We start from the raw sequence: 25145 nt of genomic DNA, 5'->3' as shown, positions 1-25145 counted from the left end.
GAAAATCCCACCCAGTGTCTCATGTCTTCGCCCTTCTCTGTCACATCCTCCCCAGGCGGGAACAACAACGCCGTCCCCCCACGCTTTGCCGTTCCTTACAGCTACAACATGGCTCCCGTTCACCACCAGCAGCGACAGCGCTTTTATCACCACACATCGATGCTACCACCTGGGAAAAATGACCTCGAGGCCCTCGAAAGCCTCAAGACTATGATCAAAGACGGTCAACATGAATTCTACCGGGCCTACCCCCAGCCAGCTGCCCTCGCTTCCCTCTACTTGGGACCTCCCACCGGACTCTCCCAGGCGCCTCCCCATCCTGAACAAATGCCTGGGGAATATCGAACACCACACCTCAGCCGGCCTGGTCATGACGATTCATTCGATAACAATAATCTAAGCAGCGATGTCCCCAGCAAAACCTCAGCGGAAACGCACTCAGAGTGCTTGAATGATAATGTACATCCTCGACACTGTCGTCTTCCCAGTCTGGCCAAGCCTGACACTGACAATTTTCAGAACATCGAAACCCCGAGCCTTATCTCGGCCGGACCAAAACAACACGAGGCAACGAGTGTATCAGGCAATGGCGACTCCAGCAGTACGGTAGACATCAAGCCCACAGCCGCTCAGTCAGAGGAAGATGGTCCTCATGACGTTGGTGACGCCTCCGGTGGTCCCGCAAACAGTACCGACGACGGCAAGAACGATGGCCTCCCATCCGTCATCGAGCGTGAGGGTGAGTATAGTGCGGAACGCCCACGTGATACCTCACCCAGCAAGAGTGCGTGTGACACCAACGACGACTCCAAGTTACCTAGGGAAAATTCTTGGTCTCGTCCCGACGCTTCCCCAGATGACAGAAGAACTCGACAGGATGATCGCCAGGCCTATCCTCCAACTCGTTCCGCTTTCGAACCCAGGGGAAGCGGCAACGATTCCCGCATTCCTTCAGGGAATAAGGTGCCTTTTGACAGAGACAGGGATAGAGAACACGACCATGACAGAGGCAGAGACTGGGAGCGGGATCGCGAGAGGCCAAGGGACAGACGCCCTGACTTCCATTTCCGCTCTTATGGACGAAGTCACGCCCCGAGACCTCCACCAGAATTGCGCCATTATGAACCTAATTACTCCTCTGATTACCTCCCTCGCCGTTATGACTCAAGGGATATGGACTTAGACAGACGTGGAGGTCATCGAAACGGGTCTTATGACGACCGCAAGCCTCCCCTAGACGATAGGCGGTTTTCAACCGACGAACGTCCATCCCGCGCCTTCCTTCCATGCTCTCCCGATCACCGCAACCGGGGACGTTCTCTGGATGATCGCCCGATCACGCCGCCTGGTACTGGTAACGTCACTGAAGACCGCCCTATCCGACTGCCTAATTGCATCAGACGACACTGTCCCTGCCCCCCGCCCTGGACTTGATGACCGTTCTCGTTTACCTACCGATGAAGATCGAGGATCCCGTGTTCCGCCCCCACCTGAACAGCGCCCCACGCGACCGCCTGTGCCATTAGAAGAAAGAATATCTCAATCCGTACCTTCTCTGCAAGACCGTCTGAGTCAACCTGTTCTCGCACGAGTTGATAATCTCACTGGTCGTCAACCTAGTCTGGAAGAACGTCTCTCACTTGCTCCTCTGCCTACTGCCACTGCTTCCTCTGTGACGGCTCCCGCAACTGTTGCCACTGAGCGCTCTCTCTCTGACGATCGTGGTGGCCGTTCTGGAACCATAGACACTTCACGTACAACAATGTTGAATGATCGTCCTACCGACACCCGCTCTGCAGCAAACGGGATGTTTTCAAGGCCAGCAACGCCGCCTGTGTCTCGCACAACTTCCTATGTGCCACCCGCACGTGCGACTTCTGTCGCTCGTGACGACCACCGTATGCTACCACCTACCTCGAAAGACTCCATTCCACCAGTTGATCGTAGTAATGTTCGTGACTTCCGTGCAAGCAGAGATCTCTCACGCGAGAGGCCTGCTCCGCCGTATCGATCCGACGTGGAGCGAAGCTTCGGTGACAATAGAGACCGGACAATCATAGACGTTGATGCCCCGATCCGGTTCCCCGACACACGAGGACCCCCACTTAGGCGTCTCACTCCGCCGCCGCGGCCTAGTGATCGCGCTCGGGCTTACTATCCACCACGCTCGCCATCGCGAGACACGTTCGATGCTGGCGAGAGAAGGTATGCTCCCGCTGATCGTGACGCGTTTGACAGGAGGCGAGATTGGTATGCTCCGCCTTCCACTGGTGCTGGTACCGACGACGAGAAGCGTCCCATGTGGAGGTATGATAGGGCGCCAGCTGATCGAGATCATAGGGATAGGATTGACCACTGGGATGAACGCGAAGATGAAAGAGAAAGAGAGAAAGAATGGGAACGACGACGGCGGGAACGAGAAAGAGAAAGGGATAGAGGATTCCCTTCACCTCCACAACCTCGCTCGCTCAGTTCACGCCTGACAGACCCGTATCCTCCTGCGGGAGTAGATCACCGCACGTACCCGCCCCACTGCTTCCGCAAGGGATTACGAGAGGTTCCGGTACATGAGTGGCGATACTTCACCATCCTTTGTCGCGCGTGCGAGCTCGGAGCCCAAGTCCACCCCGTCGTGCTGGGGTAGGAGACGACCGACCGCCAATGAAGCGCCTACGTGATGACATGCCACCTTATGCCAGTGGTGTTGGTGGCGCCGGTGGTGAGGCTGGGGTGCCGTACGCCAGTAGCACTACCTATCCATCAAGTCGAAGACCATCAGGTACGGGCGAGTATGGGGCAAGGTCCGCTGTCGACACACCCCCACCAAGCAGCAGCGCGACCGGCATTTTCTATGATTCGCGGGGTCCCCCTCCGTTCAGTAGCAGTAGCGTGACAGGAGACAGAGAATATGGAAACGGCAGTGTGTATGGGTCCACGTATGAGAGGGAGGTCAGGCGCACCCCGCCACCATCTTCTAGAATACCACCCCCGCACGGTAGGGGGGCGTACATGCCACGGGGGAATGATCCACGGGATGATAGAAGGTACATTCCACCGCCCCCACGTCCCCCGAGGGCGACGTGAGGTAGCAACAACGGAGTGGCGTCGGCGTTGGCAATGGCATGTTATCCTCCTGCCACCTGCCATTTGGATTTCTTTCTTTTTTCGACTATCCTCCGTTTTTTTCTGCGGTCCATAACGTGTCGAGCGATCTACTTATATGAATGCTGTGCTTGCTGCTGGTCGTACAATAGGAATTGGCTCATCGATCCGTATGATTTACACAACGACCACACAACTTGAGAAACAGAAAGTAGCGCCCACGCTCTGTTACTACCACGATCCTCACTTTACTTTCCATCCCTGACATCTTTTTGTATCTTTATGCCTGGTAGAAGTCACAACAACGATCACAACCATCGCGGACGTGGAGGAAGAGGTAGAGGAAGGGGGGCTTATCGTAGCTCCAACGCCCGAGGGCGAGCTCATGAAAACTACCCGCATGCAAGCTACGAGTTAGACTCCGTTGTCCAGTTGTACCCACGAGAAGGGTTTGGTAGCCCAGGTGCGTGGAGTCATGCAGATTCGGTGAAGCTAACGACCGATCTCAAGCTGCAGGCGGGGCAAGCACTCGAGGAGGTAGCGGGTCAACACCCAGATCTCCATCTGGGGGAAAAACCCCCCAGCGGGGAACCGATAGCCCGCTAACGGGGAATGGATATAGCACACGAAGAGGCCGAGGCCAGGACTTCTGTTTAGGGAATGGTCAGCGGGGAAGAGGGAAAGCATCGTACCAGGCCACTGCTCGAGGACGGTCGCTTGGGACAGCGTCCCAACTGCGGGGGAGGGGAAATATTGGCATGAAAAGACAGCCGCCGAACCGCGATGCTTCACTGTCGGATCTGCTTTACTTCGAGCGGCCTTTACTGAGGCCTATCAAGTTTGTCCAGGCTACACATACGCCGTTCCTCTTCCAAGAATCAGAGGAGATCTTTCAGTCGCCTTCAACGGGTAATAGTAAGTTTCTAAAATGTTTTCACATCGAATGATATGTTTCTGATAGCACTTTTTTGTTCTGTGTTTACAGGTATGACAGTACAGTCTGACGTGCCAACTGCCGAGCGCGTTGCTTGTATATTCAACAATACCCAACCATTCTCACCAGCAGCCGAGACAATTCCAGAAGGCGAGACATCTGATGTACTAGAGGAAATTGATTTCGCGGACCTCGGCTCGTTCCGCGCACAAGTTGACGCTATGGAGCATGCGGCTCAAAGGAAGACGAAGCCGGACCTCGGGAATACAGTTATCGAAGAAACTTTCACTGGCGTGTACAAGAAAGAGCAGCTGCGTGATGCACAGGAGAAACGTGGGGCCAAGGAAACAGAGCAGAGAACAAAGATCGGTGAAGAAAAATCTGCCTTGGTTGCTGCTGGCGATACTACGCTTCGGACATTGGAGCAGTCTATCGAGACTCTTCAAGTGAGGGAGCACCGCGCTGGGGCGCTCCATAGTAAACCTTCAGAAAGTGCAGCGATCAAACCGACACTTCCAAAACCGAACAATGCTCTCGCTGATGTGGAGCTAGAAGACAGTTTGTCTACTGGCAATATAGCTGGTAAATCGGGCGACATACTCGAACAAACGGCAGCTGCCGCGGACACGGAACATATTGATGGTGACCATGGATCTGGCACCCCATCTAATGACCCAGAAGAAATTGATTTCGCGGATCTTGGCGCGTTCCGTGCACAAGTTGACTCTGTGCAGCATTCAGTCGAAAGGAAGACGGAGCCGCCAGACCCTGGGAACGCAGTCGTAGAAGAAACGTTCACTGGTGTGTGTAATAAGGAGCAGCCACGAAACGTACTGGAGATAAGCGGCGCTGAAGAAACAGAACAGAGAAGAAGGACCGGGGAAGGGGAAGTCTACCGCGGTTGCCGCCAACGGCACTACCCTTCGGACATTGGAGCAGTCTATTGAGACTCTTCAAGTGAGAGAGAATCCGCGACATTGGAGCAGTTCCTTGGTGCACGATCACCTTGGAATCCTTCAGAAAGGGCTGGGATCAAACCAACGCTTTCAAAGCCGAACAACTCCAACTCTCACATGGAGCTAGAAGCCAATCAATCTACTAACAACACGGCTGCTGATTCACACTACGTATTCGAACAAAGGGCAGCTACAGGCACAGAATTCGATGGCGGTGACCATGGGTTTTTTATCGACACCCAACCCACCCAACCATTTGCGGGCGGTTCTGCAAGCGATGCCGTTCTCGCTGATAGCCGACGAGATGAGATACTGGGTGAAGAAGAGGAAAAAATCGTCTACGTTGCACCCTATCCACGTTCGGGGCGTATACAACCTACACATGATACCACACCTCGCGTCACGTTGCCCACTTGCTCTCTACTCACCGGCACTTCAGAGACATGGAGTGCCAGCAAGGAGCAAAAGGACACATCTGTGATCGTTGGGGACACTGTGTCTTCAAACTCACAATCACTGTCACTGCATTCGATGTCTCTCGACTTTCAACGAATGGAATCCTCTGCACAACCGCGCCACCCCGCAGCGTTCACGCCTTCTCAGAAGAAGAAAGAAAAACTTCGTTTAAAGTCGAAAGCGTCACGTGTCGCGCGACGCCGCCACGCCCGTATGCAGTTTCGCACGTTCGGAGCGATGTTGTCCGAGTCACGGCTTCGCGACGCAGATGAACAAGAACTGCAGAGATCAGAAATGGGAGACAAGAAGAAAAGATGATTCGGATATTGATTGGGGAGACGATATTGACAATATGGAGAAATCTGGTATGAGAACTGGCGTAGGGGCATTGGTTGCAGACGACGGGGATGATCTATCCAACAGTGAAGGAGGAATGGATCTCGATCCAGACGTGGGCTCGGATATGAACGCGATGTTGCGCTTCGTGGATGGTATGAGCGCAGGAAGGATCACGCTTCGTGACAATGGATGACATCGAAGACCAGAAGCAGATGATTGAGGAAGACCAAGCCAAGGCTAGCGCTCATACTGCGGAGGATTCGAGCGATGAAGACGAGGATGAAAGTGAGGAGGACGAAGAAGAAGAAGCTGTTCTGCAGCTGGAAGAGCAGTTCATGATTGCGGAATCCGAAGGAGAGGGTCTTGAGCTTCACAGTGATGATGAGGATGCATTGACAGACGAAGAACCAAGATTCAAGAACAACAGGAGAGCGATGCACTCTGGAGACGGTGTTGATATCTCATCCTCCAAGCGTGCGTTATGCGTTACAATATTATCTGGAATTCTGATAATGAACGCCCCCTCAGGGCGCATGAAAGCCAAAGATAAAGCGGACTATCTGCCTGAAGAGCTACAAGCCCAGTGGGAGCGCGATCGCGCCAAGAAAGCTGAAAACAAACGCCTTCGGAAGGAGGCCAGGATGCTTGCGTCCCTGGATCCTTTAGCCCCGAAAAAGGGGGGAAAGAAAGCACGTAAACTCATGATGGCCGCACTCAAACAGATGGATCATCTCTGCATTGAGCTCGATGACATGTCGAGCATCGAGGCTACCATGAGAAGGTTCGCCGCGAACATCGACGGAAGGCGAAGTATGCCGCTCCTTCCGATGAAGAAGAATATGAGGAAGATTGTACACGAACTTGCCACTGCATTTAATCTAAAGAGTTCCAGTAAGGGCCACGGAGAGGGGCGCTATGTGACACTGGTGAAGACGAACCGCACGGGTACTATCAACGAGGGAAAGGTCAAGGCTATCGTGAAGAGAGCTACTCGTGGTTCAATGGAAGTATCACAGAAGAAAGGTAGGGTTTACGCATCAAGTCACCGCGAGGGAGAAGAAGTCGGGAAGGTGAGGAATTGAGCCACTATGTTGGTCCCTCTGCGTACTGACGTGATCTGGAAGGAAGCACCCGCTATCGGCAAAAGTAATGTTGGGTTTAAGATGTTGTCCTCGATGGGATGGTCGGAAGGAGTCAAAATCGGAGGAGACACATCTGTTGGCATCGAGGTACCACTCACAGTTGTTATCAAGAAGTCTAGACTTGGACTCGGGGCTACCCGGACGTAGAACATACGTGCGCACATGTATCGTGAACGTGTCCATTGAATGCAAGGCCGAACCCAAACGCCGTCATACATCCTGCACAACATCGAGTTCCAGTCGATGCAGCTCAAGTTTCAACCACATCCCAGTGTGGTGTTAAGTAGCGGGAAGGATCAAAGATAAATATTTAGAGGCAATGGATACAACATAACTGTGTCAAACGAGTGCGAACAATCTTTCAAGACATAAACACGAGACGAAATATGTCTGAGAAAGAAGACGAGCAGACAAGGCTAGCAGGGAAAAGGATTTCTTAACACTGAGTATATGCAAAATTCGACCAGAAAAGCCGCAGGTCAGTGCTACCTAACACTGACAAAGGCCATAGCGTAATCGGTGACTCAAGCATCTACCGGGCGTTTCTCGTCCTCGACGAATTCATGTTTCTCGTCGGTGTACCGAGGGGGAGCAACGAAGACGGTTTCGATATCTTGGTCGAGCACAATATACTCATGTACTTGCTCCTCCCGGTCACCTCGAATGGTGCGGTAAACGAGGACGGACAAGACCCAGAACATACGCAATAGAACACCGATACCACAGCCTAAAGGTAGTGAAACGATTATATCAGCGCTGGACAGATAAGACATGGATAGTACTGTAGTCGACTGCGCAACCATACTTGCACTGACACAGATGGAAGAAGACTCACCCATGACAAAAGCGACGGCGCGACCCTCCCACGGACCGAGGGTAGTCAAGGCCCTTGTGGATACGCCTGAAGAAACCCCTGATACGTTTATGGCACCTGAACTTGCGGAATTTCCTGTGTTTGTGATCATGTTCTTTGTGGGGATGGTGGGGCCGCTCCACAGGTCCGTCGTGAGGCTGGTCAGAGAGATCCTCAACCTGGGCGTGGTGACCGTGCACAAACGTCTCAGGGGTGTCCACGATGGGAAGAGTGACAACGGGGATGTGAACCTCCTCGTGGTGATGGGGTTTTCCGACGACACTAGCGCCGACTGAGTGGTGGTATTCACCAGTTTCGATAATGGGAAGACCCAGGGCATGTCTAAATGTGTTTGAGAGACGGATTGCTTTCTCCCGGATAGAGTTGCATAATGGATGCGCAGAACCGCTCTTCACCTCAGTAGAGGCGGCCACGACGAAGGTCGGGCGAACGCGCCCGACGTGTGAGTCGTCGTTTCCATTGACATTGGCGTTGGCCAAGACATGACCAAAACGGATGTTGGGGTTCGACTCAGAAGCGTCGACGATGAGTCGGATGGGCTCTGCGGCGACTTGGCTGGCTGCTCAGAGCATTGGAAGTTCAGTTGTCGTCATTCCAGCAATGATTCGTACACACCAATCATGCCAGCGCCCGCAACGAGGACGGGTAAGAATGAGAGACGCATAGTTGTTCTTTATCAGGGGCAAAGGAGAGGTCAAATGATACAAGATGCAGTTGGTGTAAGAAGAGGATGAGTGACGGGAAGATGGATGGGAGGGTTCTTTCATTCTCCGCAGCAGGACTAGGTCCGCCCAAACACAAATAGAGACTAACTGCGTCGCCACCATCACTGCGGTTCAATACGGCCCTTACGACCAGTGTACTATGTATGTAGTCATTCTCTCACAGCATAGTAATAGAACTGACGGTGAGAATTCGCCCAATTGTCTCTTTCCCTTGTCCTCTCGAGGGACCACTTTATCGCCTGCTTATGGGGTACGGTGGGGACCCGATATCTATCGGCCTGATGGCGTAGTTGGTTATCGCATCTGTCTAACACACAGAAGGTCTCCTGTTCGAGCCAGGATCAGGTCATTTCTTTTTCCTTTGTTTCATTTCATTTGGCCGGTTTCACTTCGCTTCTCTTTATCAGCTATCTAGTGTATCAGGCCTTGCCTTGGGTTTAGGTCTTTCGGTTTGGATTTCTCAGCTACGAATCTGCATCTCTACGATTCTTTGCTTTTCTATGAGTCTCCGTATCGCTGCCTTTGTCGTCCTTCGATCGCTGTACTCATTCGGAGCCGTCGTGCCTCGTTGACATCATTCACTATTTTTGTTCTTGCCTCTCCATGGGCTGATAAGGTACAAGGTACATAGGCCTGATGGCGTAGTTGGTTATCGCATCTGTCTAACACACAGAAGGTCTCCTGTTCGAACCAGGGTCAGGTCATTGCTTTTTATCATTGTTTTTATTTGTGATTTGTTTCCGTTTTCTGATTTTCGCCCGAGGTGGACTCTTTTAACATCCATCATCTTGCGTGATGGGCATCACTCTCTTTGCTTTTCGGCCTCGTACCTGGTCTTCGAAAGTCCTTGCACTGGGGGCACTTATAAGTCTTTTATTGGTCTTATACGCTTATTCCTCCTCCGAGTCCACTTTCCGCCTCTCAGATTGGTCTTCAGTGTTCGCAGGACGCCAACGGAGCTCTTGTTCACCAGAAGATTGGTCGCATGGTCATTGGGTATACAGTCCAAGGACAAACTTGACCTCCATCACCAATTCGGATGACGCTCTTGCTATGGCTGGCTTGCAAGGGTGTGCTGCGGACAGAGAATATGCATGGCATCTAGGAACCGACCATCCAGAGGAGTGGGACAGGTTCCCGGGCGTCAACTCCTACAAATGGGTCCCATCTAAGTCGGTGTAACATAACCCCTCTCAATGGCACCTCGATCGTCAAGGATATGGTCCAAAAGGGGGGTTGGCTCGTCCTCGGTGGTACGTTGTAACCAAAATCAATTCGTGCTCAAACCAAGTCATGTGCAGATTCGATAACCGAAAATCATTTCTTCTCTTTGTCGTGTCTTCTCTATCCCCATGTTCGCGCAACACCCAACTACACAGAGAACCCATACTTTGACCGCGCATGGATGCAAAACCTTTACCTCTCACCAACGTCGCCCCTACTGGATGAAATAGATCTTCCAAGTGGTTTCTCTATCGAGTCAACCCCTCTTGTTACATTCCACCGCGTTGACCTCCTCTTCAACAAGGAAGACCTCGACGCCATATATCGCCGCACTCTCGTGCCAGACGACGCATTTGGTCCTGAAACAGAACTTGAACTCGCAAACAAGACGTTGTTTAGCAAAGAACAAACATGGTCCATGTCTCCTTCGGAATATATGCCCAAATTCCTAGGCGACCTGCCCGAGTTTCACTATGGCACCTTGGTCGTGAGCACCGCAGGGCACTGGACGACAACTCTTATGAGTGCCTTTCGCGACGAAGAGGCGGGTGAAGAGGCAGGATATGGTATCGCTAATGTCAAGTCGTTCTTCAATATCGCCATGCGTGAGTGGGCACAGCAAGTCCAGACTGCTATAAACGAGTATAGGGCCCAAGGCGGGCGGCGCCCTAAGCAAGTGGTCGTACGAGCGTACTTGCCTGGCCACGAAGATTGTCATAACCATCACGAGCCGTGGACAGAGATTAAGCCGTACCGGTGGCGATGGTACAATTGGCCGTGGATTTCGGACTTCAACGAGATTTTCAAGGTAAGTATGCACTCAACCCCGTGACCAAATGGTGTCTTTCTGGCGATGGGCCGTTCACGTCCGCGGCCCGAATGGACTGAGGTGAGGTCGGTTGCTGACATTTGCATTTTGCTCGTGAAGGCTCTTCTTGCATCACCCGATTATCCCGACATTTTCTTCCTTCAGATTGACAGGCCCGCCCGACTACGCCCTGACGCCGTAAGCTTATTCATTCTTCCAGTTATCTAGGCTCACTAGTGTTTATGCTATTCGATTTACCAACAGCATGCGTCAGGTGATTGCCTCCATCTCCTCACCGGTCCCGGCGTCATAGAAGGATGGTCACACTACATCTGGCACTTTGTTACACGCGAGATTCCCGGCCGGATACGGTAGAAGATATCGTTTATTCCCTCCTTAACCTGGATACATCAACCAGGAATTCGTAGAATAACTTATCGATCGGCTCCTACCCTTCGACCTTGGAAAGCAGAGTTTAGCACATTCTGGCCCTGCTTTGTCCTGTCATACACACTACTGTTCACCCCCTCTCTTCCGCCTATCACGGCATCGGACAGATTAGCACAAGTACGCTTTACAAATACCTGATGCATATTGTTTTACACTGAGCGCTGTAGCATGCTACTCCAGAGGCGGTGCACTCATGTGGAGGGAGGCTGAGACATTCTTTAGAGTTCAGTACATGTGCTCATCCGCAGCAATTGGATTACCAATTGAGTGAAGCACTACGTCACTGCATATATAGATTATCAGGATGTGGAACCCCAAGTATTCTTGTTGTAACCTATGCCACATGGGCGTCAGGGCCCAGAACACACCGCCATTGTGACGGTGTGTCTTGACCGCGGGCACTTGGTATGGATGCGGTAACCGAGGACATAAAGGCACATACCCATAAGTGAATTCATCAGATAGCGCCATGGCAATGCAGAAATTGGTAGCAGCTGCTACGCCAAGGTTGCATCCTACACACTTGAACACATACAATCGGTGTCGGGCTACTACAGCGAATTATAGGTATGGATCGAATGTCGAAATGTAATGTTACATGAGGGAATCTAGGCCCTAAAACTTTGGTCTTCCTCAGCGATGGCCGGAGGGTGTGTCCGAAGAGAGAATTAAAAAAATAGAAGCAATTGGAACGCGTATAAAGACAGCGCGGCAAGGGCGTTAAGATAACTTAGACACGGGGAAATGGTGCCAGAGAGTGAGGATGGTGAAGCCCGCAAGGTGATTTGACGTAGCCAAAGGACAACTACGCGGGGTAAGGGTCCTGGACTCTGAAGAGGGCGGAGCGGCGGGAGGACACATAGGGGGGAGAGAACAGGAGCAACGGGGGAAGAACAATTAACGATGTGGTCCATACGGTATCGCCGTTTCCGCTGGCATAGTCTATCAAATTCCTTGCAGAGCCCTTGGACGGCCCTCATGGCAGAAATCCGGTGAGGTGACGAAGTCTTGGATGTTAATATATGCCTGGCGGGGTCATCGGGGTCTGTAACACCAACAAGCTTTCCGAAGACACTGTACGACCATGCCTGAGCGGGCTCCCATACCCAACTGCACGAACGGAAGGGGGAAACAACTTGGAAGGGTCAGACTGTTGTACTGTTGAATGACTTTGGCCTTCCCTCGATGGATCTGGCTGTTGATGAGGGTGGTGAGCTGCATTGGCAGCCACGGCGCCCACGACACGCTTGTACCCAGGGGGAGGATCGTTTTCTTGGGCCTACAGTTGCGAACCACGAATCAACATCCAACACAAGCAGGCACGCAAAATCATAACAGACTTACACTGCGTGGTTCGGACAGTAGCCCTAATTTTAACTGGAGATCACGCGAAGGGATCGAAGGTGCGGCGGTAGCTCGGCTGCGCTCGTCGGCAGTCGACACGATACTCGAGAAATTTTCGTCGCCGATTTGTATCACTCCATCCAAGTCAACGGCTTCGGGATCACCGTCTCCTTCTTCAGGACCTTCAGCTACAGCGCACCCTGGCTCGTTCCGATTTTCGCGCCAATTGGCATCGTGTCCGTGTCCAGTACTGCTCACGTCAATCCGCCAAGTCGCGGAGGGGAACTCGGCCTTGACCTCTTGAGGTCCCAGCCCCAAAAAGCGGAAAATTTGTTGCGACCACCGTCGCTGTTGTTGGGGGGGCGGAGCAGACTTGGCGAAACTCAAAGGAGAGTAGTCGTCGTCGGGTGAAGTGTTAAGTGGTGTCGAAGAATCTGTAGAATCCGACCTGGATTGGCGAAACTTGCGTTGGGAATCAAACTTCACGCATGGTGAATCCATTGAGTCATCGAGGATCATTGATTGGCTTGCAGGGGTTACTCGGTGTCGGATATGTCTCTCGAGCGCGAATGTGCGCTTGAACTTGGCGATCAGTGAGTTCCACAACCCCTCTGCGCGCGCTGGGCGGAATTTCGAAGATCGCTGACGATGTCGCTGCCAAACGAAGTATGCCGCGAAACACAGGAGAAGTCCCACTCCGACGATGACGGGTGTGACTATTTGCAGGGTTCCCCAGCCTGTTGAAGTTCCTTGATCGACACTCTCGTCTGCGCGAGCCTGTGATGGAACGCTTAGTCGTGCGCTTCGACAGGACAGTGGTGGTCAGTGAGCCACGTACACGAATATCCTGTATGAATCCCAAGGACATGAGTTCGTTCGACAACGGACAATGGGGGGACTGGGTAGGACGAACCTGACGCGATCCTAACAGGACGACCATCACATCCGTCTAGACACTCGTGGAAGACAGAGAGAGAGAGAGAGATAGGGAGAGGGAGGGAGAGAAGATAATCCAGTTCTTGCGAGCGCTCGCAGCAAGGAATTGATGATATATACCTACTGAAGCCGAGTGCCGGGACCAATCAAGGAAGCTCATCCTCTGACATTTGCTTAGGTTACCGATTCTGAGTCTCCCACTCTCACAGGACGAATAAGGTCCCCCCTACATTCCAGTTTGAGGTCGTCCGCTCGAGGCTCGGGATATTACCATCGCATTTGCATCAGCTGTGTATTGCATCTTACCAACCGATCCCCGTTGATCGGCTAAAAGATCATGAGCCGGTCGCTGAGTACTGAGTTCTTACGGAAAGTTCAGGGGAGGATGGCTCGGGAATTTTATTATACATACAACCGTGGTCAGCATTAATGTCGCTGTCAAGCTCTGGCGGTGCCGTTCATATCGCAATCGACTGGGTCTTCGATCAAAATGTTACTTTGAGAATGCTGCCCTCTCTAATAGCTGACAATCGTGCCATCGATGGTGCTTTGAAGTCGCACACGGGACTATTTCCTCGTCAAGTAGGCAACTCTTCACAGCTTCAGCATCGGCGAACCCTGGCGGTCATTTGACCAGCTTGGGGTGTCGTCCCACGACACATCCAGCAAAGTGAGTCAACGCAATCGATCTGTAACTACGACCCCAGCAGGACTGTTTTCCCGAAACACTACATGTGGTAGGGCTCAGTTGATAGTGAGTGCCGATCGCGCTGGATTTTCATGCTCCCACCAGTACTACCCTGAATCGATCGTCCGCGGTCGTCGCCATCGATCAAAAGATTCCGTGCGTGAATGTCTTCTGACGTCGTGTTTGAACTACACACGGTGCGACTATGTACTGGTTTGTAGTCTTCCTTTCGAATCCACCAATCGCGTATCCGGTGCCTCGTGTGTCGCCGGGCTAGCTCCGGGCACCTATCACGCCCAATTTGAGCCCACTCGACCGGGGACAACTTGGGGCACGGCCCAGTGTTATCCAGGTTTAAGTCAACGATATATTAAATACGTACACACATCGTAGAGTATCTGCAACCGTTTCACTATCATATCCACTCCATCAAGTTCAATCATAACCTTAACACACTTATCTACAGAGTTCACAGCATGTTGAGGGTGCCTGATAATCATGTATCAACCTGTGCACTCGGACTCCGTACAATGTCAGAAGGCTGGCAGTAACGAGGATGGGGCCCCCGCAGTTACATGGCAACACCTTCAGTGAGCCGTCTCTCGCCGATTATGTCAATAGCATTACATGCCTGACCAAGGGGCTGCAGATACTTATGCTCTTACCACTCGTTGTGTAAAAATAGAGATACGCTTTGAGTCTTCCGGCGGACGTACTAGATAAGCCATAATTCTGCCACCGGCCAAAAAATATTGTGACGCATCCCGTGGCCATCACGTCTTTGATTTCGCAGTTCGATAATCACACCCTGGTGACTACCAGTTATCGATTATACCCAAAAGGGCTAGGGGCTGTGAGTGATGGTGGAGTTCCATGTAGGAAGGTTTGCTTGGGTTTGATTTCAGTCGACACTAGTTTGACCACGTTGAGTCTGGCCTCGGTTACATAGTAATTAGCAATGTTTTCGAACACTCCCGGTCACCTGTAACAGTGGGCGTCAATTTTTACTGCTTCTTGTGCTTCGCGGAGCACCTTCCCCGTATCTGAAACAGTCATGCAAGCTTGTCATTACAGTGGAAAAAACGAGGTTGGTGTCTTATCAGTCTCTGCAGAAGCGACTCGCATATCTCCTGTGCAAAACTTCTGTCAAGAGTATGGAACGAGGAGTTGTGAGAGGCTTCTCGATTGCCACAGTCTCAGCCTCCGTGAAGTTCCTCCTCGAACGGTCTTGAGGGTCTCAAAGGACCTTGATAGTTACTGCAATCGCTAGCTAGGCTAGGCACCGGCTGCTCGGCCCAAGTCGCCGATAGTTATGGGAGGGAGCCACGCGTTGTAGGTCAGTGTTGGCATAAACAGTACCAGACAGCAGGTGCGAATCGGGATCTGGGAACGATACCCCCGGGGCTGCCTCGTGTTTGCTAGAAATCCCACGAAGCAACGGAGGACTCAGCATGGGGAGTTGCCATGTTCTGTGAGCTGGCAAAGAGCTCCACCCTTCACCAGGTCGTCATAGCCTGGTTCCTTCGATGGGTTGGCAAGCAGCCAGCCACAGAGTGACTTGATCAGGGATCATTCCGTTGGTGGATGGCCGTTTTGTGCTCCAAGCTTCCACAGCGCTCCGTTGAACTGCGGAAGCAGTTGATGGAGGTCAACCAAATATAGCGGGATGCTTAGTCATAATATAATCCCGCCTTCCTCAATTTTTACGGGGTGTACGGAAGCGGGCTGGGTGTGGTCTCCACGCAGGCCTTCGTTCTTGACCACCACCACCACCACCATCACCCGGTGTCACCATGGCCCCGCCTGCACCACCACCCCCACCCCCTATGTGCTTCCCCTTCTCTTCGAATCGCTCCCGTTTCAAACAAGCCAGCCCACTCGTCCGCACAGACTCGGAAAAGTCAGACGCTAATTCATATGGGCCTAGATAACACCTCCTATCACTCTCAGCACTCAGGCGAGCGCTCACCCGCGCGGTCTCGTCAGTCTGGAAACCTCGTTCGCTCAGGCTCTGTCTCGACGACTCGAACCCTTACCTCTGATCGTGATCAAGAAAAACTACAATTCGACTCAGATTCAGAGCCATACGATGTCCCTGCACTTCCCAACAACCGAAGCCAGTCTAAGATCTCACACCTCTCTCGCGATGCTAGTAAGGGCAGCCTCGTCAGGACTGATTCCAAGAGATCTGCAAGATGGGGCTATGGTTGGGGCATAGGCAAGGCCAAGGAAAGAGAAAGAGAGCTCCTGGACAGGAGTCCTTCTGTAAACTCAGAGAGGCCACCCCTTCCACAATATGACTCTCCTACTCGCTCGTCTTCAAGATCAAGCCGTAGCAAACGGCCCCCTTTCTACTCCAACGATTCTTCAAGCACATTGGTGGGCTCTGCATTCGAGCGCAAGATCAACGACGTGGAATCCATCAAGGAGCGCATCGATACTGCCGAGCGACTCGAACAGATAAGAAAGCTAATGATGAAGGATAACCTTGATTATTAGTGCGTGGTTTCTTGCGCCTCGTGACTCCCTTGCTCATGGTCCCATAGCGTTGTTCCAAGTGAAGATGCTCACCAGTCAGAGTACGTCTCAGCCGGCGACAAACGCAGAGAATGGATATCCGGGTGAGGGCGAATTGGAGGTTTCTGCTACTCAGCTCATCCCCTCCCTACAGGTTTAGCGGTAGCGCTGGCCAAGCTATCATCTCAAAGACTGCTGCTTACTTGGTCACCGATTCCCGTTACTGGCTGCAAGCACGGGCGGAGCTTGACCCAAACTGGTATATCATCACCGCTGGTGCTGTTGATGCCCCGAAAGATTGGATTGACTGGCTCGTGGTGCGCTCTCCTCGTTGAATAGCGTGTATGAGAGATCCCAAACCTATTCTGGATAGGATCGGGCCAAAAATACCAAAGTCGGAATTGATGCCCGCATGATCTCGCACGAAAAAGCGACTCGTTTGAATACGCTACTCAATGCCAAAGGATCCAAACTGATTTTCCCCCCTCAAAATTTTATTGATCTCTGCTGGAAAAACAAACCTCCGCGCTCGAAGGAACCCGTTTTCATCCAATCGATTGAATTTACCGGCCGTGAAACATCGTCCAAAATTGCCGAAATTCGACAATGGATCAGATCGCAACCACCCGCCGTAATTCCATACTCCAAGTCTCCACCATCACCAGCTCAAGCCCATGTGGGCACCCTCATAACTTCCTTGTCGAACCTTGGTCAGTTTTGCGTATATTAATTTGGCAAAACCGCTAACAGATGGAGTATAGCTTATTTGCTCAATCTACGCGGATCTGATATCCCATTCAATCCCCTATTCTACGCGTATCTGTTCATATCCATTGACAGAGCTATTCTATTCCTCGATGCCGCTAAGGTCACAGATGATATAGAGGATTACCTTCGTGCCCACAAAATTGAGAGACGGGACTATAACGATATCTGGCCCTTCCTTCGTAGGAGGGAGTGGGGTGAGGGTAGACTCCTTATCAACGCAGAGACGTCGTACGCAATTTCGCTTATGTTAACTCACTTCCGATATACTGTTGTTCCCTCACTCGTCGATAATATGAAGGCCGTCAAGAACGAGGTGGAATTAGAGGGTTTGCGGCGTGCCTACCTACGTGACGGCGCTGCCTACGTGCGTTCGCTTTTTTGCCGTTCAACTGACACTCACCTTCACGTGCTACTCCAGGTTAGGTGGTTGGCCTGGTTAGAGCACAAGATTCGCCAGGGCTATGATATCACGGAATATGAAGCCGCGTGGCGACTCACCGAGTACAGGAGACAGAACAAACATTACTGGGGTCTCGCGTATGAAAACATCTCTGCCAGTGGACCCAATGCGGGTGAGTGTTTATTGTCCAGATGAAATAAACGAGTTGGAGTCCAATTGCACGGTAGCTCTGCCGCACTATTCGCCATCCAAATCAACTGCCAAAATGATTGACCGAGAAACGCCGTACCTCAAGTACGCCTTCCCCGCTTAGCCATTTCTGACATTCATCAAACTTCTCTTACCTCAGCGATTCAGGCGCCCAGTACCGAGATGGTACCTGTGACACTACGCGCACTGTCCATTTTGGAAGGCCAACTCAAGATCAATCTGAAGCATATACACGTGTATTACAGGGTCATGTATGTCGTTACTCGATGCAGTTTCCCCCACACTCTGACTGTTACTTCAGATCGCTGTTGATAGCGTCATTTTCCCCGAGGGCACGACAGGTACTCAGCTGGATGTACTAGCTCGCCGAGCACTCTGGAAGGATGGCTTGAATTACTTGGTATGCGTTGTTGCATTAGGCTTAATCTCATCTATCAGGTCATCTGATGACATCGTGTCTACAGCATGGGACGGGTCACGGTTTTGGCTCTTTTCTGAATGTCCACGAGGGGCCTCACGGCTTCTCGAGCAATGTGCCGCTGGTTCCATGGCCATGTCATTACGAATGAGCCTGGCTTCTGTGAGTTAGGACGACGCATTCTCTCAAGCTAGCAAACTCAACTTCAGCCATCAGATCTGGAAGGCAAGTGGGGGATGCGAATTGAATCTGCGCTATGCGTGAGGCGCGTGAGGGTGCGTAGTAGACATCTCTCTGATTGATCTTTGGTGACGTGCTTTATGCCTGCAGACGAAGGGCGAGTTTAGCGGCGATATCTGGCTCGGTTTCGAGCGGTTGACTTGTGTGCCTATCCAAACACGTATGGTGAAAGAAAACATGCTTACCAAAGAAGAGAAGCAGTGGCTCAAAGTGAGTATGTTCAGTTGCTCGCGCGACCGCGCTGATATCGCTGGCAGGATCATAATAAGAAGTGCCTGGAAAGGCTTGAGCCATTCCTCAAGGAGGACAAGCGGGCACTCAAATGGCTGAAACGAGAAGCCGAAAGAGGCATCGGCATCGCTGCCCCGGGTCCAGGAGGGATCACGATCGACTGGGACTAGACGCCTGGAGCTCTCATCTTTCTGCGATACCATCTACCCTACTTTTGCGACACCCCCGACCCGTACTTGTTACGTTTAACCCTTGCGCTTCAGCGTAATGTTTTATCTCACTTGGATCTATTAGCGGAGAAACGCATCGGGACCGTTCTCTCCTCAAATATGTGATACTTACATGTTGACTGTTCAATCTTAGACGGTACGGCTTCATCCCGGGTCCTCCTTACTGTAATTGGCGATCCGTGCAGGCTTTGTCGTCGCACAGATCCCCGTGTTCTTATGGTGTGTCTCGTAAACTTGGATGTATCTGCCTCTTCCCTTAATCCTCCCGCCTTTTGTTGATGTGTCGTTTCAATATATACAATTAAATGTCCAAGCTCGTAATGACCATGGAAATGGGGCAAGGGCATGACCTACATATGTGGATGGGTCATTGTGATGGTAAAAACTTGCAACCTTGGTCATGCAACGCGAACTCATTGTATTCAAGTAAGCAGTAGTGAAGTTGCAAAGGAATAACGGAGAAAAAGGACGTGGCTGTTCTGAGGCAGCACACAATGGGGCTAAGTAACCAATCATCGCCTGTCTGTCTTTCCAGCTTTTCGTTTGCCAGCAAACAGGTGCTTGGGCTGTGTACCGTTCGTCAGCATCGGGAAAACCATATACGGTTGGCCAATCCCCCACCATTTTGACTCTTATAGCACGATCACTCTCGCCAGCTTTTGCAAGCATATTGCGCCGTCTTTGACCCAAGTTACGTAGCTTAACAGCTTTAGATGCTTGCTACGGATGGAATGAGGCCCAGCACGAACAAAAATAAACTTTCCGACGTTACCTGCTCGTCCCGCAAGCCAGCCAGCTGTCGGTTTGATTGTGGAGCCCTTGGATGTTTCGCAATAACAGCTCCAGAATTGCTCTTGGCACGTTTGTTGGGAGTTTCCTCACCGTCGACATCCATCCAATCGCCCTCATCACTTTCACTTACATTCTCGTTATCAACCTCCATACCAGCATCTGTCTCAGCTTCCGCCCGCTTTCGCTTGGCTCTTTGCACCTTGGCCAACGTCTCCGCCCGTTGCTGTATGCTACTCGGATCGTACCCTGCCTTCTTTAATGATGTCGTTAATTCACTTAGAGTGCGTAGACCAGCTGTTCTCGGTAATCGAGCCTGGTTCTTTTGTGCCTTCTTGATGCTTTGTGACTGTATCTTATGCTCGAGCGACTTTTGCATTGTGGCCGCTTCTTGCTCGTCCTCAGAATCAAACTACGAAAGAACGTAAGGCGTCTGAAAAAAAGATATCAACAGGTAAAATGACCTACCATATCTTCATCAATGTCGTAGTATCCTTCTGCCTCCAGCTGCTCCTCTTCGCGCTCGAGCGCCTCTAGCTTCTCGGCAATATCAGGGTCAACGAAGTCTGCAATGTTCTTGCCATCCATGATCTCCGGCATGATATCCATCTTCCATTCAGGATTCGCGAGCAAGTAGTTGCCTGAAGTGATGTGTTAAGGGCTGGTATAGAAATATACTCGACTAGCTCACTTTTCAGATTAATGCTATATACGCCAGGGCCGCCTTGCTCAGCTTCAACATCCCGAAGAAGTTTCTTGCCCCCTGTGTCATTTTTATCGTACTTCCTCTTTTCCTTGACAGCATCAGGAATAAACGGCGGGCGCTCGATGTCGTCGCGGGGCGTAGGTATGGAAACGTGGATCCTGTTAACTATGGAATCCACCTTGTTCCCTTTGAGCTTCGTTTCGACTCGGTGGGCCAGAAGGGCATCGCAAGCTGTATTTTTGAGTTGCATGACACCCTCTTCAGAATAACATGAAGTTTGGACACATTGCACATCTTCCTTGTCAATAATCTCCTGCACGAGGGCCTTATTTTCCGGCGCAAGGTCTTCTAGGCGTGTGACATCGATTTTGTTTATTACGAGAATCCGTCGGCTTCCCACCGAACAGGGGTTTTATGGAGTGGAAAAGTTTACACTATGGAAACTGGATTAGATGGTGGCTGAACACCCTGCGAGTGAGGAAACTTACTTGTGCTTCCACCGTGTAACCACATTGTTCACTCAGATCCATAAAATACAAAATACAACTTTTCAGGTGCGCGAGGGCAGTTATGCTCTGCATCTCGATCGTGTTCATTTCCTCCAGAGGATGATCTAGAATACCAGGGGTATCGATAACCTGCCACCGCAAATACTTGTAATCAAGGTGGCCAACGAAGAGTGATTTCGTGGTAAACGCATATGGTTGTACGTCGACATCGGCACGCGTGACCTTGTTCATGAATGAAGACTTCCCCACATTTGGATATCCGCAAATAAGAAGCGTTCGTGTATTTGGATCTATAGCCGGAAGACGTGAGATGTGTTGCCGGACTTGTTCCAGGTAGGCAAGAGGATCTTTCTGGCGTCGCATAACTGTCGCCATCCTATCATTAAAAGGTTAGAGGCGTCGAGATATAAGGTGTGTCACTCAGTAACATACCGACCAAGGGCAGCCGTCTTGAGTTGCTTACACCGATACAAGCTGTCGCCGAATTTCAATAGGCGCACATAATCCTTGGCGATGTGATCGATGAGATGGCGAGCGGTACGAAGCTGGCCCAAAGCAAGCTTGTAATGGTTTTTGTCATACAGCACATTCATCAGCGACGCAAGAAAGGGATGTAAGTCCTATACGGAAGATCGCTCAGCGTAACGTTAAAGTTAAGGCGGAAGTAAACTGACATCAAGCATGGGGAACTCGGAAAGGATTGCCCCCAGCTTTTCGTCGAATGAGTCTTGTGTAAACTTGACTTTGCGCATGTAGAAAGCTCGTATGCGGCTGATTTTAAAGTTTTTATGAATCACCTAGTATTTTGATATCCGTCATTCTGCAACAAGCATTTTAGGGAATAGAGGCACACCGTTGGTGTTTTACGTTGTGTTTTGGACAATACAATGTCCAAGAAATCGGCCGCTGTGGGCACTGGGGATATCGCTTTTAGGCCGCTGGTCGACATGGTCACTGCTGATGAGGTTCTAAGAGGAATACTCGCCAGGCATGCGTGCCTTCACAAATCTTGCATATGGAATTCCCATAAATGGTTATAGTCACATGATTTTCTGATTAGTAAGCTACCACCAGTTCCAATATCTTCCGGTTTAGTGGTACGACGAGGTGCGGCTCACGTCCATGAAAACTCACCACAATTTTTAACATGTAACAATGTGTCGCTTGCTTAAAGTATCTGAAACCCACTTCGCGATCGATTCTAAACGAGGTTTCTGGCAACAAATTTCAGCGTTTACATCTAGTCGCAGGTGGCGAAGGGAATCAGATATAATGTAGTTGTAGTACAAAGGAATCGACTACGCTATGTGGAAAAGAGGAAAAATCCATCGAAAGTCTCAGAATCTTGACATGTATACCCTGCAAGAAGCAGTGCGCAGCTCATGCAAGCCCCGTCTTTGCAATATGCGAACGAATAATGGCTTCGCCCACTACAAAAGAGAGACGCTCGTTAGGCTTGCAATTCCCGCAAGGACACAGGACACTGACCATTTACTATGATGGCCTGGGTTGCGCGAATATCCTGAAAGTTGTTCAGTATGTCCCAGGCCAGATTGCGAATGAACAAAGACTCCTACAAGCATAGAGGTAAAGTGCTGCCCAACTAATCAGTATTCCAACGATCCCCAACGAACGATACACGTACGGCATACAGAACCCTTCGTCCGATGTCGTTACGACGGTGGACCTGGATAAAGTGCGCACGAAAATACTCCGACACGTCCGCATATGTATTGGGCCGATCTCCGTACGATGTAATGCTGTAGGGTTAGCTAGTAATGAAAAAAGGCGACATGTACAAACAGCAGGTCGGGACGCACTACTTCCGAACTTTGATTCCTGATTCTAACTTCTTCTTCAGCAAGTCAACCTTTCCCGATGAACAGCACGGAACGGTTAGTTCAGAAAATATATTTGTGCTAGGGATTAAATACCTTGTTCAGCAAAAGTACCAAGTGAGAATTCTTTAGGAGTTTGTTCGAACATATCGCGGTAAACAACTGGAGCGAATCGTCCAGTCGATTAGTCCGGCCATCTTCTTCAAGGTACTGCAAAGGCGACATAGGCATGGTGAGATTCCTTCCAACGTGATTTCTCATGTACCTGATCGAATGCGCTGATTGGCGCAAGAAATATGATTGCTGTTGCTAAGGATAACATGTCAGAAACACGTCATAAATTGAAAGCATTGGCCGGACATGTGCTCTGGACTGAGCAAGGAGATAGAGGTGTTATACTTAAAAAAAACTGACATACCATCATCAAAATATGGTACCCATGCGTGCCTCTAACATTGAGACACAGCGGCAGCGTGATGAGCTCGGCGAATAGTTGCATACGATATGCACGGATGCTTACCTGACCCCGCTAGCGTGAAGTTAGCTTGCCAACAGGCACAAGATACTTTATGAAGAGATAGATTACTACATACCGCACCTCCTACATCGTACATCAGCCAATTGTATCGAGTTCCACAAAGTTCAATGTCGAAAGAGTGCTCTGATACGCCCAGCGTTTGTAGACGGACATTAAGTAAATCCGCTGCCACGGGTCTCAGTTTCCCCGGATGAACTTTAGTTAATCATGACACACCTGTTGTCGGAAGGTAGTCAGATTGTGCTATGCGTACGATATCATCCAAGAAGCTGTGAAATGCAAGTGACACAAGAGCCAGCCATTGTTCGAAGAGCAGAACTTACAATGGAGCAGATTCATCCAGTCGTATCCGGCGATTATTCAGTAATATCCGAACAGCTGGATGTTTCCATAGATCATCGATTTCGTTCTGAACAGACATGAGTGTCCTCGATGCTAGATTTGTTACGTGTGCGACACCAGGCGTCGGACCGCCAGTGGCAAGGGCTGCTTGGCTCCGATTTGGAGACAGTGGAGCTACAAGGGCTTGCCACCCAGCGCGAACATACACCCCACTGCGACCTCCAGCAACATGAACTCCGCTGTTTAGTTCTGAGGCAAGCGAGTCCTCCATTGATGTGAGAGGAACCAGCCTGGACCTGAGCCGAGATATCTCTCCATTCACATCTCCTAGAGGGGCCAGGGCGTGTGCGACGGCCTGGCCTTCGGTAGATTGATCGGAATCCAAGGTTGAAAATTCATGGTCAAGTTCATCGAGGATCATCCGTACAGCCTTAATGATATTGAAGTAAACAACAGGCCGCCACAGTGGCCGTTCGTGGTCGAGGGTTTGATGAGCATAATATAGTTGGAATTGCTTTTGCAGCGTGGATTTTCCAGATTCCGCTTGCCCTAAGAGCATGACTGAGAAGACACTGGCGCGTCAGCTACGTGATCATGATCGAGCCGACTAGCCATGGTTAGTACCTTTGACTTGTCTTCTCTGAGTATCCTTTCGTCGCGCCCATTCCCTCTGTAGGGGGTACTTCAGTATCTTACGGTCCCGAGGGTATTGGGAGACGTCAAACCTTGAGTTCATCATCAATTTTTTGGCTGACATGGGCAGCTTCTTCGTCGTAATAAGGAGAGCTCTTTGAAGTACCGCCAATGGATTGTAGGAAGGTTGGCTCTGAAGAAGAATAGGATATGACTCGATCGCTTAGCCATAGAGGAAACTTCGGCGTCGTGAACGGTGGAGTTTAACACACGTCTGAACTACATTCTCGGGCAGGACACTAAGTCCCACGCATGAACAGCCGGGACTGACAAGAAGCTGTTCAGCTCTCGGGCCTGGCCATCAAAACCATCATTCTGATTAGGAAAAATGTTCCTGGGTCTCGTGTACTGATATCTTCCACCGTCTCCATCGCTACATAATTGACGTCCGAACAACGGCTGACACTCTCGTGGGCTGCAATGGCCCTTGGCATTATTATGTAGACACTCCCAGACCTATGCCAGGTTACTACCTTCGGGTGGAAGTGGTCGTGGACTAAAAGGGTGGTGCCGGGATCTCGTGCAATGAAGATCACGATCACGGAGGCAGTACGAGTATCCCTGCCTTGCCAGATAACCCTGCAATCGGAGGAATTCAAGTACTCCACTGGGATGGTTTGGTTGGACGTTTGTAGGGAGACTTGTGCGGAGGATGAAGCAAGTTACCCCCTTTCAACGCTTTGTTTCAACCCAGAGCGCCATTCCTAGAGCCTCTTTTAGGTACCGAACGGATATAGT

At 50.9% G+C, this 25145-nt stretch overlaps 8 protein-coding genes and 2 non-coding genes across 10 annotated transcripts; 6 read left to right on the top strand and 4 right to left on the bottom strand.

The window, feature by feature from the left end:
• Window positions 1-21: 21 nt before the first annotated feature.
• On the top strand, window positions 22-3520 carry F5J12DRAFT_949662 (uncharacterized protein; the record flags this gene model as incomplete). Its single annotated transcript, XM_051749785.1, has 4 exons — window positions 22-1348; window positions 1401-2640; window positions 2700-2995; window positions 3396-3520. The coding sequence occupies 4 exons, from the start codon at window positions 22-24 to the stop codon at window positions 3518-3520; spliced, it is 2988 nt and encodes a 995-aa protein (XP_051598364.1).
• A 340-nt stretch (window positions 3521-3860) lies between these two features.
• On the top strand, window positions 3861-7076 carry F5J12DRAFT_894542 (uncharacterized protein; the record flags this gene model as incomplete). Its single annotated transcript, XM_051747747.1, has 8 exons — window positions 3861-4017; window positions 4088-4839; window positions 4898-5029; window positions 5089-5675; window positions 5734-5939; window positions 5989-6261; window positions 6316-6857; window positions 6912-7076. The coding sequence occupies 8 exons, from the start codon at window positions 3861-3863 to the stop codon at window positions 7074-7076; spliced, it is 2814 nt and encodes a 937-aa protein (XP_051598363.1).
• A 377-nt stretch (window positions 7077-7453) lies between these two features.
• On the bottom strand, window positions 7454-8467 carry F5J12DRAFT_723531 (uncharacterized protein; the record flags this gene model as incomplete). Its single annotated transcript, XM_051741461.1, is given in 4 exon segments — window positions 7454-7656; window positions 7765-7830; window positions 7850-8362; window positions 8419-8467. 4 exon segments carry the CDS (start codon window positions 8465-8467, stop codon window positions 7454-7456), a joined length of 831 nt encoding a protein of 276 aa, XP_051598362.1.
• A 336-nt stretch (window positions 8468-8803) lies between these two features.
• Window positions 8804-8877, top strand: F5J12DRAFT_t145. The gene has a single exon. It is a non-coding gene; the product is annotated as a tRNA-Val (tRNA).
• A 281-nt stretch (window positions 8878-9158) lies between these two features.
• Window positions 9159-9232, top strand: F5J12DRAFT_t146. The gene has a single exon. It is a non-coding gene; the product is annotated as a tRNA-Val (tRNA).
• F5J12DRAFT_843799 (uncharacterized protein) lies at window positions 9184-11340 on the top strand. Its single transcript, XM_051746232.1, has 5 exons — window positions 9184-9661; window positions 9702-9781; window positions 9830-10560; window positions 10681-10758; window positions 10825-11340. Exons 1-5 carry the CDS (start codon window positions 9324-9326, stop codon window positions 10933-10935), a joined length of 1338 nt encoding a protein of 445 aa, XP_051598361.1. The 5' UTR covers window positions 9184-9323; the 3' UTR covers window positions 10936-11340.
• A 413-nt stretch (window positions 11341-11753) lies between these two features.
• F5J12DRAFT_241607 (uncharacterized protein) lies at window positions 11754-13670 on the bottom strand. The gene is made up of 4 exons (XM_051738551.1): window positions 13268-13670; window positions 13193-13201; window positions 12355-13131; window positions 11754-12289 (listed from the first exon to the last, which is right to left on the bottom strand). Exons 1-4 carry the CDS (start codon window positions 13292-13294, stop codon window positions 12026-12028), a joined length of 1077 nt encoding a protein of 358 aa, XP_051598360.1. The 5' UTR covers window positions 13295-13670; the 3' UTR covers window positions 11754-12025.
• Window positions 13671-15771: 2101 nt separating this feature from the next.
• Window positions 15772-18932, top strand: F5J12DRAFT_784177 (Creatinase aminopeptidase; the record flags this gene model as incomplete). Its single annotated transcript, XM_051742983.1, is given in 14 exon segments — window positions 15772-15858; window positions 15929-16476; window positions 16525-16599; window positions 16650-16812; window positions 16869-17205; window positions 17257-17627; window positions 17682-17835; window positions 17855-17957; window positions 18013-18124; window positions 18175-18214; window positions 18338-18453; window positions 18501-18566; window positions 18622-18741; window positions 18789-18932. The coding sequence occupies 14 exon segments, from the start codon at window positions 15772-15774 to the stop codon at window positions 18930-18932; spliced, it is 2436 nt and encodes an 811-aa protein (XP_051598359.1).
• Window positions 18933-19055: 123 nt separating this feature from the next.
• F5J12DRAFT_843777 (P-loop containing nucleoside triphosphate hydrolase protein) lies at window positions 19056-21969 on the bottom strand. The gene is made up of 12 exons (XM_051746231.1): window positions 21850-21969; window positions 21671-21793; window positions 21429-21616; window positions 20976-21372; window positions 20867-20921; window positions 20473-20835; window positions 20250-20422; window positions 19765-20193; window positions 19614-19712; window positions 19420-19558; window positions 19307-19370; window positions 19056-19211 (listed from the first exon to the last, which is right to left on the bottom strand). The coding sequence occupies exons 1-10, from the start codon at window positions 21943-21945 to the stop codon at window positions 19505-19507; spliced, it is 1977 nt and encodes a 658-aa protein (XP_051598358.1). The 5' UTR covers window positions 21946-21969; the 3' UTR covers window positions 19056-19211; window positions 19307-19370; window positions 19420-19504.
• Window positions 21970-22113: 144 nt separating this feature from the next.
• On the bottom strand, window positions 22114-24714 carry F5J12DRAFT_843769 (G-protein alpha subunit). The gene is made up of 13 exons (XM_051746230.1): window positions 24563-24714; window positions 24440-24540; window positions 24339-24384; window positions 23696-24275; window positions 23589-23641; window positions 23428-23537; window positions 23253-23283; window positions 23100-23143; window positions 22931-23044; window positions 22817-22866; window positions 22642-22756; window positions 22574-22591; window positions 22114-22451 (listed from the first exon to the last, which is right to left on the bottom strand). The coding sequence occupies exons 1-13, from the start codon at window positions 24576-24578 to the stop codon at window positions 22377-22379; spliced, it is 1353 nt and encodes a 450-aa protein (XP_051598357.1). The 5' UTR covers window positions 24579-24714; the 3' UTR covers window positions 22114-22376.
• Window positions 24715-25145: the final 431 nt, after the last annotated feature.

This window comes from Pisolithus orientalis (genome assembly GCF_024613125.1).
Source record: "Pisolithus orientalis strain OTSU chromosome Unknown F5J12scaffold_23, whole genome shotgun sequence".
NCBI lineage: Eukaryota > Fungi > Basidiomycota > Agaricomycetes > Boletales > Pisolithaceae > Pisolithus > Pisolithus orientalis.
Note: the sequence above shows the minus strand (reverse complement) of the source record. Positions and strands in the feature narration are given on the sequence as shown.

Excerpts from the sequence above, each read along its gene's own strand:
- F5J12DRAFT_843769 (XM_051746230.1), bottom strand. Across the intron at positions 23,538-23,588 it reads TGACTACCTTCCGACAACAG|CGGATTTACTTAATGTCCGT; the intron begins GTGTGTCATGAT and ends GACCCGTGGCAG. Across the intron at positions 23,144-23,252 it reads GGTACCATATTTTGATGATG|CAACAGCAATCATATTTCTT; the intron begins GTATGTCAGTTT and ends TGTTATCCTTAG.
- F5J12DRAFT_843799 (XM_051746232.1), top strand. The coding sequence starts at position 9,324 with ATGGGCATCACTCTCTTTGCTTTTCGGCCTCGTACCTGGTCTTCGAAA. Across the intron at positions 9,782-9,829 it reads GGGTTGGCTCGTCCTCGGTG|ATTCGATAACCGAAAATCAT; the intron begins GTACGTTGTAAC and ends AGTCATGTGCAG. Across the intron at positions 10,759-10,824 it reads CCCGACTACGCCCTGACGCC|CATGCGTCAGGTGATTGCCT; the intron begins GTAAGCTTATTC and ends ATTTACCAACAG.
- F5J12DRAFT_843777 (XM_051746231.1), bottom strand. The coding sequence starts at position 21,945 with ATGTCGACCAGCGGCCTAAAAGCGATATCCCCAGTGCCCACAGCGGCC. Across the intron at positions 21,617-21,670 it reads CCGAGTTCCCCATGCTTGAT|GACTTACATCCCTTTCTTGC; the intron begins GTCAGTTTACTT and ends TCTTCCGTATAG. Across the intron at positions 19,713-19,764 it reads CTGGCTTGCGGGACGAGCAG|CAAGCATCTAAAGCTGTTAA; the intron begins GTAACGTCGGAA and ends TTCCATCCGTAG.
- F5J12DRAFT_241607 (XM_051738551.1), bottom strand. The coding sequence starts at position 13,294 with ATGGTCGTCCTGTTAGGATCGCGTCAG. Across the intron at positions 12,290-12,354 it reads TACTGTCCGAACCACGCAGT|GCCCAAGAAAACGATCCTCC; the intron begins GTAAGTCTGTTA and ends TCGCAACTGTAG.